General features: G+C 36.0%; 1 protein-coding gene across 3 annotated transcripts; it reads left to right on the forward strand.

Moving 5' to 3' along the window:
* The first annotated feature begins 667 nt into the window (after positions 1–667).
* pecam1a (platelet and endothelial cell adhesion molecule 1a) lies at positions 668–11,342 on the forward strand. Of its 3 annotated transcripts, none has more exons than XM_026207405.1 (15): positions 668–1,039; positions 1,131–1,154; positions 2,187–2,480; positions 3,833–4,114; positions 4,478–4,738; positions 5,091–5,360; positions 5,883–6,167; positions 7,771–8,046; positions 8,356–8,494; positions 8,588–8,667; positions 9,014–9,067; positions 9,144–9,209; positions 9,457–9,525; positions 10,125–10,147; positions 10,910–11,342. In XM_026207405.1, the coding sequence occupies exons 1-15, from the start codon at positions 1,000–1,002 to the stop codon at positions 10,961–10,963; spliced, it is 2,217 nt and encodes a 738-aa protein (XP_026063190.1). In that variant the 5' UTR covers positions 668–999; the 3' UTR covers positions 10,964–11,342. The 3 variants fall into 3 exon arrangements, with proteins under 3 accessions (XP_026063190.1, XP_026063189.1, XP_026063188.1); XM_026207404.1 differs by having other exon boundaries at positions 669–1,039; positions 9,454–9,525; positions 10,913–11,342; XM_026207403.1 differs by having other exon boundaries at positions 670–1,039; positions 9,454–9,525.
* Positions 11,343–12,500: the final 1,158 nt, after the last annotated feature.

A 12,500-nucleotide genomic window follows, 5' to 3' on the forward strand; every position in this document is an offset into this window, starting at 1 on the left:
TTGTCCATCAAATACATGAAATGCATAGTATAATCATGTTCAAAAACATGGTAATACCATGATACATGTCAAAATAAAAATATATGGTATTAATATACATAATACTATGTATTTTTGGAAAAGTACTGCATTGGTACAATACATCCCTAAAAACAAACATAGTAATATCTTGATCCATGTCTAAAAATGCAAGGTGTGACTATGGCGCAAAACAAAACAATGTATATATAGCATAGTCAAAAATGGAAAATGCCAAGAAACATAGTAATACCATGTTTCACACCTCGAAAAACAGTGTTGTTACTGTGAAAACGATTCAAAGTAAAGCTACTGTTAATTGAAGTTAAGCTGATTTTGAAATTAAATATCCGATGTCTTGCTGATTGAAATAAGATAAGATGAAGTAATGCAATTTCCACAAATAATTTAAGATGAATACATGAACATTAAATTGTATAATTATAATGACAAAAGCACATGACAAAAGTATCAAAATTACTAAAACTGAAGTTAAATAGAAAATGAAAACATAAAAATGAAAGCTAATTTAAAAGCAGTGCAGTTTTTGTTAACTAAAACTAAAAACTGAAATATTTTTTCAGTTTCGACTGAATCTCAACTAAACAAAATCCCTTAAAATAAAAACAGGGTGCTTCAGTGGTACTTGTGTTTGTGCTGCATTGACTCCACACTGCTCATGTGCCTCAAAAAGCATCTTTTCGATCTTCTAAATATGGCTGTGATGTCTTCGGCACAGCACTAAATCATAAGGCCTTTGAGGCCGCCATGAACAGAAAGGCGGTTTTTCCAAGGGTCTGGACGAACTCAACATTCATTTACACCCACAATGCACACATCCTGAGGAAGAAACACGTTTCCTGATCCACGTTAAACAAAGAAAGGCGGTTCCATCTGTTAAATGCAAGCATTCTGCCCTTTTCTTCATCCTCCAGCGCCCGCGTGTGCGTCCTTTACGTTCATGAACACTCACCTGTGAGGATGAGCGTGTGTCTTCTCTGGCTCGGCCTGAGCGCACTGTGTAAGGACACCTCTCACTGATGATTGACACCATCTCCTCCTCGTTTAATTAATCCGTCTCACCTCTTTCTCCTTTTTGCTCTCATCTGCAGGGCAAGCGGCCGACATACATGCAGGTAAGTCCTCGATTCAGTGTCCAGGTTCTGTTTGCACTCTGTATTTGCATGGGAAAGAAAACACTCTGGTCGTGACAGTTTCAGGTCACCGGCTTCTGTCGGGTTATTTTTACCTCAGACTAACCTGACCGCTTGATTTATGTAGCTGGGAAATGGGAGCGGTGAAATATTTTGACAGTTCTGTGCTTTCCTGAGACTTTTTGGGTGTATTTTTAGTCAGAGAAGATTCACATGGATGCTTTGATCCTTCAAAGATACTTCGTCACGCACTGTTTAGCCGCTCACAGGAAGTTTGCGCTTTGTGCAATAGCAAGATGTTTAGTCTGCGTTTAATTGGAGGCTCAAACATGAGCAGTGATGCGGATTCCAAGCCTCAAACACTACAACTTCTGAATCAACCCATCTCCATTGAGTTTGGATTCGGATTCTCCTTGTTTTTCTAGATTTGAGTGGTGTTTACTGAAGTGAGGTTGTGTGTTTGTTGGCCAGGTTGAGAGACTTAGGGCAGAAATCACAGGCTCTACACCCCTGAGGGAGTAATGTTTAGTGTTTGTTTATGTGATTTCCTTCCTTCCGCTGCTTTCTGCTCTAAACGGCTGCATTCCACACTTTTGGCCTCCTTTAAGACTTCAGGAAAAGAACTGTCTGTTCTGCTCAGAGATCCTCACTCTTTAGAAGTAATATCTAATGGGTTTTTTGTGGACCGAAGCAAGCCGACGTTTCTATATACGTAAATATATTTGAAATGTAATCTTTCCAAACAGAAAGTTTTAAAAGTTTTTCTGATTATATTGAAGGAGCCAACTATTGTCTAACACCTCAGATGATGAAACTGCTGATTAAATGTGTAAAATCATTTTACAATAACATATATATAATATGACACTTTTGTTTCTTAATAAAGCCCCTTTCAAAACCACAATGGTGCTCCACAGATATTAATGTAATTACTTTCTTGAATATGACCCGAATATGACCCAGCTGTGTTTTCTTTTATGTGTGTGTTTGTAATTCCTGGGTGTTTCTGAGCAGCGGTGACCATTGATCAGGTGACGCTGACAGTGCTTCCTGCTAGTAATGTGGAGAGTGGCACTGAGGTGATCTTTCGTTGTGAGGCCAGTGTCAGTCAGAGCCTCTCCCAGTCGCTGACATACTCCTTCAGACTCCTGCAGGACGATCAGGTGGTGTACGCCGAAAATATCAGCGCCTCAGTGATGGAGCACAGCTTATCTTCTGTCAGGGTGTCCAACTCTGGTCACTACAAGTGCAGTGTCCACATCTACAACAAGCACAAGATGAGCGACGTCCTGTCATTAAGCGTCACAGGTTAGTAACATACAGTAAATGACCCCTCGCTAAGTCCCGTCTTAAAGGGGTAGTTCACTCAAATATTTAAACTTGCTGTTCATTTACTCCCCCTCAGGCCATCTAAAATGTAGGCAACCTTTTCACTTCAGAAGAATAGTAGGGATTTTTAATTGGAAAAGTGTTGATTCATTAAATTCAAATCGGTGGCTAACATCACTTTGAGTCCAAACTAATAATGAAAAATAAATTAACAGGCAACACAAAATTAATACCCATGGCTCCTGATGATATAATTGAGGTCTTGTGAAGCAAAACGATTGGTCTGTGCTAGGTTTTTATTGTTTATCATGGTTTATAAGACAAGTTTATTCACTTTATATGGCTGATTTAATAATGTAATTGCGTATATATAACATAATTGCGTGATAATGTAAACAAACTGGCAAAACAAACGGCCTGAAAGAACCAGTTCATGGGAAAAAAATCAGATTTCTCAATTTCCTGAGGCTGTGGATTACTGGTAGGTTTATTAATTTTGTAAACAATGTTCATTTTCTTGCACAGACTGATCGTTTCGCTTCATAAGACCTCAATATGTTGACAGGAGCAATTATTATTCGGTTTGTCTTGTCTCTGTATGCTTTTTTGTATTTTTATACAGTAGCCATTGACTTGCATTTTATGAATCACCAAAGACCATGTTTTCAGCAAAAAATAAAATAAAAATAAAAACAAAGTAACCTGTGACCTGGATGGCCTGAGGGTGAGCAAATGAGCAGCAAATTTTCATTTGTGGGTGAACTATCCCTTTAAAGGCATTACTGACCAGCTATACTCTAGCAACAGTTGTCATCCACTATATTTTTAGTAGAGCTTTTGCTCCTGTGTAGAACAGTGTGTTGAAACAAAATATTGTTAGGCCTTTTAACCCTTGAATGCATGAATGTTTTGCCAATCATTATTACATATTCAGAATTATGTCCGACACAGATGGATCTCTAAATTTCCGGGAATAGCATAAAACTGTATTGGTATTTAAACAACGATTACATCCGAACCTTTTTATATGCTAATCTTAAAATGTTTTCATTTAAACATATTCTCTTTCAAATCAGTATTATGTTTGATAACAACATCCTCATCAGATCCACTTTTTAATGATGTTCTTTGACTATGAATTTGCACAGAGCCATTTCAAGATTTGCTGATGATTCTAGAGAGTTCTTTTGCTTTCTGTTTGCGGTCATCACATTATTATTTTATTTAAAAAATATATATATATATATATCAGATGTCGCCAATGGTTTTCATCATTGCTAAATTGTATAGTTGATGTGTCTGATTAAATTCAGTGGTTTCAATCCATGCAGGTCTTCAGATCCCTACGCTGAAGGTGAAGTCTGACATTGTGTCTGAGGGGGAAGACATTATTGCCACATGCAGTGCATCAGAGGAAATAGGCAGTCTGGTCTTCTACTTCTACGAGAATGATCTGGAAGTCAAGAGAGTCAAAAGTAACGGCAACTCTGTAAAGACCATTCTGACCACGCAGAAGGTCACAGAAATCTACCTGCGTTGTGCCTATATAGTTATGATGCACTCTAATGCTGGTTTCTCCAACAAAAGCAACATGGTGAAAGTCATTGTACGAGGTAACAGAATACTGATTACTTGAAACCTGCTAATAAAATTTAAAGAGCGACATTTGTGTTCACTTTGGGCAAAAAAAAAACTAAACAAAAAAAAAAAACTTTGTCAATGGAATCTTCCCATTAAGATCAAAACTTTTGATGATTCATCTTTCTCTCACAGATTTATTCACATTTCTGTCCAACAAAATGTTCCCTAGAGAGAGAACCCCCCCCCCCCCCATATGATGTGTCAAGAAATATAACACATGGAGAAAAAACTGCTAATCAAGCCATTTTGTTGTATCTTTATAAAGCATATACTGTATATGCACAGCTAATAATATTTTGCTTTAAGAGTGAGATTAAACTCTCTTTTTTTTACAGACCTTGATGCGATCACCCCACAGATAAGCATCTCACCCAAAGGGAATGTTGTTGAGGGTGACAGGGTGCAGATCACATGCATGGTGAAATATCCCTCAGATCTTGAGTTGTACCTCACTAAAAACATCACCATTCTTCACAAATCTCATACAACCTTCACAAAGAGCCTTGTAGTAAGAGCTGAGGACTCAGGGGACTATGTGTGTAAAGCAGAGAAAGGCAGCGTGCAAAAGAAGGCAGTCTATACGCTACATGTCGCAGGTAACTAACCACCAAGATTTTATCAGAAAAAAAATGTGTAATATATATAATAACATAATAATAATGTATAACATATTTTTCTAAAATATATGCATGCACGTGTGTGTATTTATATATGCATAATAAATATACACAGCACACACAGAGACATATATATATATATATATATATATATATATATATATATATATATATATATATATATATATATATATATATATATATTATGTAAACAAGAACTTTTATTTCGGATGTGATTAATCGTGATTAATTGTTTGGCAATCCTAATATATTTTCAAGCAACAAAAGTTTTATAAAAAAAAATTTTTACGGCTCCATCTTCAATTTTCAGAACTGTTCTCTAAGCCGATTTTGAGAATGAGCCCAGAGGAGGTTTTCGAAGGAGATCGCTTCAATCTGACCTGCAGCAGTAATGTAACTTCCTCTGTGAAGATCGGAAAAGCAGACATAAAGTATGTTTTGCTGAAAGATGGTGGACGCATTAAAGAAGATGCAGAATACGAAGACACTGCGAGCCCCGCCACCAATGGGAAATACTACTGCATGGCAATGGCTAAAGAAGTTAACAAGACCAGCTCACCACATGATGTAAAAGCTAAAGGTGATAAGTTTATGCTTTTGTCAAAGCTCTGTCATTAGGCGATATGCAAGTTATCCATATTGTCTTTTTGACTCCTATAACATAAAATTGTAAGTTTTTTTGTTATTGCTATGTAACAACTTGTTATAGCACATTAATAACATGAGGTGTTTGATACACTAGCGATATAGTCCATCCCGAGGGTGCCAGTATACTACACTCTTAAAAGATAATAGTTCCATAAGGGGATTTGTGAGCTGATGCAATAATATAATCATGCTGGGTTCCCCAAAGAATTATTCAGTGAACAGTTCTTCTTTTGAATTAACTAAAGAACCTTTTTTCCAGTATAAAGACCTTTTTAGAATGGAAAGATTCCATGGATGTTCTTCATGGAACCTCATCTGCCAATAAAGAACCTTTATTTTTAAGAATGTTGAGTCGACAGCATGCGAAATGCTGCAAATACTTTGATTTCAGTTGGTGTGGTTTCTTAAGTGCATGCTTTTAACACGCTTCTCATCTTCCTCCCCTCTTTTCCAGTGCCTGTTTCTGCCCCGGTCATTTGTGCTGTTGATGAGGTGATTGTTGGTAAGCCGTTCAGAGTTTCATGTGAGGCTGAAAGTGGAACGCTTCCAATAAACTACACCTTATTGAAGACCCACGTTCCAGTGGCTCACAGGACAGTGGTTACAGCAGCCGACAGGGCGATCTTTAACGTAACCTTCATCAGTTTTCCAGAAGACATCAACACCTTCACATGTCGGGCTTATAACCGTGGGTCATCGTTCAGTAGGACCAGTGAGCCCCTTACATCACCCGTCATAGGTAAGAAGACCACATGCTGATACTTAACACTGAAACATTTGGAAACATTAGATAAACATGCCTCTAGTTAAATTTTTGTAAAACTAAAAAAAAAAATGTACATACAATTCCTTGCAGCTTCCAGCAAAAATGAAAACTAGTAGCTAATTTGTATTCCTTTTCACACAAATTATATTTACAGATACAAATTTTGATTAGTAAAGAATTTTTTCATGCAGTACCTTGGAAAACATTATTACGGCCAAACACTTTTACCACAGTGCATGATTTATAAACGAACACAACTAGCACCATATGTACAGCTTTTCTGACATTGCAAACTTCTCCAGTGTCCAGTGAAACACAAGCCACGTTGAAAGAGCAGAATGGTTTATAAAAGCATATGTTACAGTTTTTCTGGTCACAGTTTTTTTATCTTTCTAACGTAACCATTCATCCATGGTAAAATTAAGCTTTACTTATTTGATTATCCTTTGTTTTATACTATAGGAAATTGGAAATAACATTCACATTTTATTTTTTTATTTTTTATTTTATTTTTTGCTTTTAACAACTTTATCAAGTCTCTTTTAGAGAACCATCATAAATAATGATTTACTCAATATCAGTGGGGGAAAAAAAACAGTAAATAAAACATGAATGTATGTGAAATCTGACTATTGGGAAAACACAAGCTTGTAAAGTTTTTAAACGGTTCACAAAAAAACAAAAAAAAAACCACTATATTTATTTATTAATGTTATTTCCAATGAAGACTGTAAACACACAAAAGCAGTCCAAAACTATACTTCATGGGCAAGTTTTACTAACGGCTTGCAGCAGCGCAAACCGTATTTTGGTGTTATATTGTGCTGTCAGGTTTTACTACGGATGCGCAGTGAGGAATAAGCACAGAAAAAGCATGGACACCATTATTTAGGTTTACGCCTGAGTTTATTGAATGTTTATTTGTAGGAGTTATCTTTTCAGATACCCAAAAAAAGTATGTGTTAAACTATTTTGCATGGCTCTGATTATTGTTGTTAAGAGAAGGCACTGAAGATAACATAGAGCATGTGGTAGAAGCCAGAATGGTTTTCCACATGCACTAATTTATTTGTAATGCTAGAAAAATACATTATCTAAAATATAATTTACCAAGTCATAATATTTTTTACTTGCTTCAGAAAAAAAAAAAAGGTGACTTGGAACCCTCAACTAGGATTCATGCAATACCAGCTCTATCAAAACTTTTTTTTTTTTTTTTGCCTCCGGTTATTTTCAACGTACTGGCTTCTTTGTTTATTTATTCTTTAATTGTGACTATGCTAATTTGCGCTAATTTTCCCTGTTTAGTAAAACTGGCCCCAAGTCTTCTAAGTCATAAAACAGTCTACAAAAGCTGTTATTATTCAATGCTAATGTCCCTGCAATCTCGTTCCTGTTCACATTCAGTTAAACATGGCATGACATTGACTCCATACACCGTTGGTTCTCGCAAGCGTTGCATTAAAACACATGTTTGAATATGTCAAATTGTGAATCGGATTTTGCTAAAGAGCTCATGATTTTCACTGAAAGAGAACTTCAGAACACTCATAAGCTAAATTTTTCTGTCTATCAGTACCAGTTTCCAGGCCTGTCCTGGAGACAAAGGAGGATACAATCTCAGAGGGGTCAGACCTTACCCTCATCTGCCGTGTACAACAGGGCACTTACCCCATCACCTTCACCTGGTATCATAACAGAGTTATACTCCGTCCTTCCATCAAAGAGGTCAGATCCTCCGAAGGAAGACACGTCATCAAAGCCATCAAACGAGAGCAGAGAGGCAACTACTACTGTGAGGCATCTAATTACGCCTCGGAAACCAAAGAAAGTGATCCAGCAAAAATTGATGGTAGGTAATTTTTATACAAACATCAGTTAGCCATCTGATCATTCGAAAGTCATAGTAGAGCTTAGACAGGATTTTTTGAACTGCAATGCTTACTCTACTCAAGTACACAGATAGTTAGTTGACCTGAAAGAGTAAGTGACAGTGAAAACTGTGTAAACGAATGCTACTCTAATAGCTCACCTTGTGACAATGCAGAGAACTTTTAATTGTGTGGAGTATGCTTCTGGCCTAAAAGTGAAAATGTCTACAGAATAAGTTTTTAAAGATGTTCAAGTGTCCCTTCTGCTGATTTGTGTGTGTTTTTTATAGTCAGTTTAGCGCTGTGGAAGCAGGCTGTTATTGGATTGCTCTGTATCTTGCTTTTGGTGGCTATCGTCATAGTCCTGATATTCTTTTGTAAGAGAGTGTCCCACCCACGCAGACGAAAGCAAGAAACTGAGTTATCAGTGTAAGACGCCTCTTAGTTTCTGTTTAACATCTACATCGTTTGTTATGCCTTATATCATCATTCCAATTTGTTTGAAAATGCTTTCTTTCTCAGAAAACCTTCAAGGCCCAAATCAGGTGACCCGATGAGAATAAGCCTTACTCTCGACATTGAAGATAATACCGTCCTCAATGGTAACATATGACGTCATCCTTGTCATGTGAATATAAATACAGTGCATTTGGCTACTGTTTAAACTGTTGTGTGTTCAATAAATCCTAAAAAAAAAGTTACTTTGATCTTTAATAAGACTAATGTCAAGCTTAGTCCATTTAGATGAAAGTTTCTGATTCAGTACAAACTGGGTATAATGATGATTTTATGTATTTGATCTGAACTAGCTAATCAAGGTCTTTAAGACTGCTAGAATGTCCAGTGAGTGTATCTGAATTTTATAGGACATTGAATTGGACACCTCAGGGTTATGGAAATGACTCAATGGTATTCTGAATGTTGAACTTGTTTGTTTCGGCCTAACAGGAACTCCCGGTGTGATGGGCAGGAACGTCTGGAGTGGAAATGCATCCGGCTCAGGTACAGATTTGAATCAGGATTATGCCAGAGAGCTGTGAGATCCTCTCATGACACCCTCTGCTTGATATTTCATTAGATTCTGACGATCCTCCCGATGAAGACTCTAAGCTGGTTCAGCCACAGGAAGTGGGTCTCTGCAGAGGTGAGTGGCAAGAGCTTCAAAGCTCTTCAACTGTCAAAGAATCCCTCCAATGGCATCATTGTGAAAAATCGATCAGTTATAGCTGGATATTGAATATTTATTATATTTGATCATTGGTATTGGTTCTGTGTGAAATGCTGTGTCAGAACTTTGTTTACATTTTCTATATTGGTCACAATTATTTAACAAAAGAATTACGAAATATTGCTGGTTAGAGTTTTAATGCTGATGGGTTCATATTTAGAAGTTCCTGTGACGAAAAGCATTGAGCACCATTACAGTGTCCAACACACAGAGGTCCAGGTGTCCACACCAGGTGAGCTCAGATCTTTGAATCACGCAACCCTCGCCTTCGAGCATGAGCATAACAGGCAGTAAACGTGTCCAAACTGACATTGTTAATGAACGTGTGGTGTTTCCATAATGCTTGATGCATGCACACCAGGTGGCTGTTTCCTGCACTGGTGGAAAGAGCTTCCTGTTTTCACAACGGACCCTGTTCTCTCGTGTTCCTCTGCCCAACTGACACAGAAACTCGGCTATTGTTTCCTCAGCACAAGTAAACAATCCACAGTCCCTTTTCCCTAGTTGATTTAAAGCAAGACCTCTTGCTAATCACTGCGGTATGCATGTGAAACAATGCTGAAACATACTGTAGCAGAGGTCATGCTGAAATGGATTTTGGCATGCCCACATATAGCCAAACAATAGCTGCATCTGGAGGGAAACGGATTACTTACACAGGCACATTAGCATGGCACTAACACGATAAGCCTAAGGCGGGCACCGCACTCCTCTTCCTTGGGAGTTGATTGGAGTTGGTTCAGGAAGTTGAGCTGAAGCTATTAAATATTCATCCATTTTCAACAGCAGCTCTTTTATGACAGTGGTTCATTTGTTTTTGGTTTTTTGTAGGAGTTTTGGAACAGGCTGATGGCGTAAGTGACACACAATGCTGACACACAAACACAAGTCCACATGTAGGTATGTATAAATAGTTTTGGAACAGGGTGGCCCTCTTGTGGAAGAAATGGATGGCACAGAAGAAATTTCTAAACACTGTTATCTGATTTGGTCAGTATTAAGAAGGCTGTCAGGAAAATGCCTAGTCATACAAAATACAAAGAGTATTTTAGTATTTTAGAGTAAATTACAGTAAAAATACTGCTCTAAAATATATATTTTTAAGTATATATATATATATATATATATATATATATATATATATATATATATATATATATATATATATATACTGTATGTATATATATATATATATATATATATATATATATATATATATATATATATATATATATATATATATATATATATATATATATATATGTATATATATATATTAGTATAGCATAATTAAGAGCAGTACAAAACAAACGCCATGACAAATAAATTGTATATGTTTCATATAGTAGTGATGAATGAGTCAGAATTTTGTTCTCATTAAAAGTGTTTTTTTTTTTTTTTTTGGGGGGGTTTTTTTATTATGAGGTTTATCATTAGGGGGATACATGCATGAACAAATATTTTCCTACAAATTAGGGGAAAAAAACTAAAGCATCATATATTGTCCAAAGTTTTATTTCTGTACTAATTTAGACAGCCAGTTAAATAAAATTAAACATTTTGCTTATAACACAACTCTGCAAGCTAGTATGTGAAGTTTTTTGTGTGTTTCTCAGCAGGCAGCTCTGGAATATGCACAACTCAACAACAGTGAACAAGGACCTGCATAGACTCTTAACACTTAACTCTTTTTATTTATTCAGTTTCTCCATCACCAGAAGCTGATTTTTATCAATGAAGTGCTGACATTGAACATTTTTCTTTGTTGGTATTATTGACATTACTTTGTGACTTAGGTTGTTTGTTTTGTTTTTGCTTTCTTTTTTTTTTTTTTTCTTTTTTTTTTTTTATGAATAACATTTTGTTGTGATGTTTATATATGAGCGATTTAAATCTGAGCAGTCAAATCAAGCCTTTGGCTGGTTTTCTTTGTTTTTCCTCTTTGGTGTGTGTGTTTTCTTTTTCTGTGTTTTTGTTTTTTTATTTTTTGTTTTTTTAAGTGAGCAAAAATTTGTTGTGATGTTTATATATGAGGGATTAAAATCTGAGCTGGCAGATCAAGCCTTTGGTTGGTTTTCTTTGTTTTTCCTCTTTGGTATGTGTGTTTTATTTATTTATTTATTTTATTTTATTTTTATTTATTTATTATTGAGGAACAGGAAGGACATTTTTGCTTCAAGAAAAGGAAGGAGTCACTGGAAAGAGTCTTTTGAAGTGCAGCCACTCAAAAGTGTCCTTTTAAACACTGAGCCACTGCAAACTTTTTAAATAGCAGTTGAAAATGACGTGGCCCCTAGGAAAAGTTTTTATAACTAGATTGCAAGAATATGTAGATCTTATTAATCTTTAAAAAAAATCACTGAGGATTTTCATTCTCATCATTGATTGATTACTGTTGTAAAAGGACTAAATGCAGTCCTTATGATATTCCACAGGGTTCTATTTTAGGACCTCTGTTATTATTGTTTTATTATAAATGTTACGGTCCCACTTTATATTAGGTGGCCTTAACTACTATGTACTTACATAAAAACAAAAAAGGACAATGTACTTATTGTGTTCATGTTGTATTGTAAAACACTTTTGCTGCTATTGAGGTGGGATAGGGGTAAGGTTAAGGAGAGGGTTGGAGGTATGGGTAAGTTTAAGGGTGGGTTAAGGTGTAAAGTGTGGGTCAACAGTGTAATTATAAATGTAATTACTGAAATTAAATACAGATGTAATTACATGTAGGTTTTTAAAATATAAGTACAATGTAAAAACATGTATGTACACAATAAGTACATTGTACTAAATTATTATTTAAAATGTAAGTACAGGCCACTTAATATAAAGTGGGTCCAATGTTACCTTTAGATTTTGTATTTAGGCAACACAATGTAAGATGCACTAAACCACTCATAGATCCATCATGCAACATTAGATCTACAATCAGCACATGTTAAACAAAAGAAAGTTTTCTTATTTTTATTTAAAATATTGCAAAACTAAGTCGCTTTTTGTGAATGTGGTCAAAAGTGCACTTGTTTTACAGACTATCTTTGAGTGTCACATAAAATACTGCATTGCTCGTGACACTTCTAGTGTCCTTGGATGGTGCGAAGCTGCTTGTGATACTCAGAAGGGCTCCAATGTGATACTCAGGAGCTTATCAGCATGACTCCCCATTAATCATATGACATCATGGGTTGTCAGTAGCAATGGCCA

This window comes from Carassius auratus, chromosome 28, assembly GCF_003368295.1.
Source record: "Carassius auratus strain Wakin chromosome 28, ASM336829v1, whole genome shotgun sequence".
In the NCBI taxonomy this organism is placed as follows: Eukaryota; Metazoa; Chordata; class Actinopteri; order Cypriniformes; family Cyprinidae; genus Carassius; species Carassius auratus.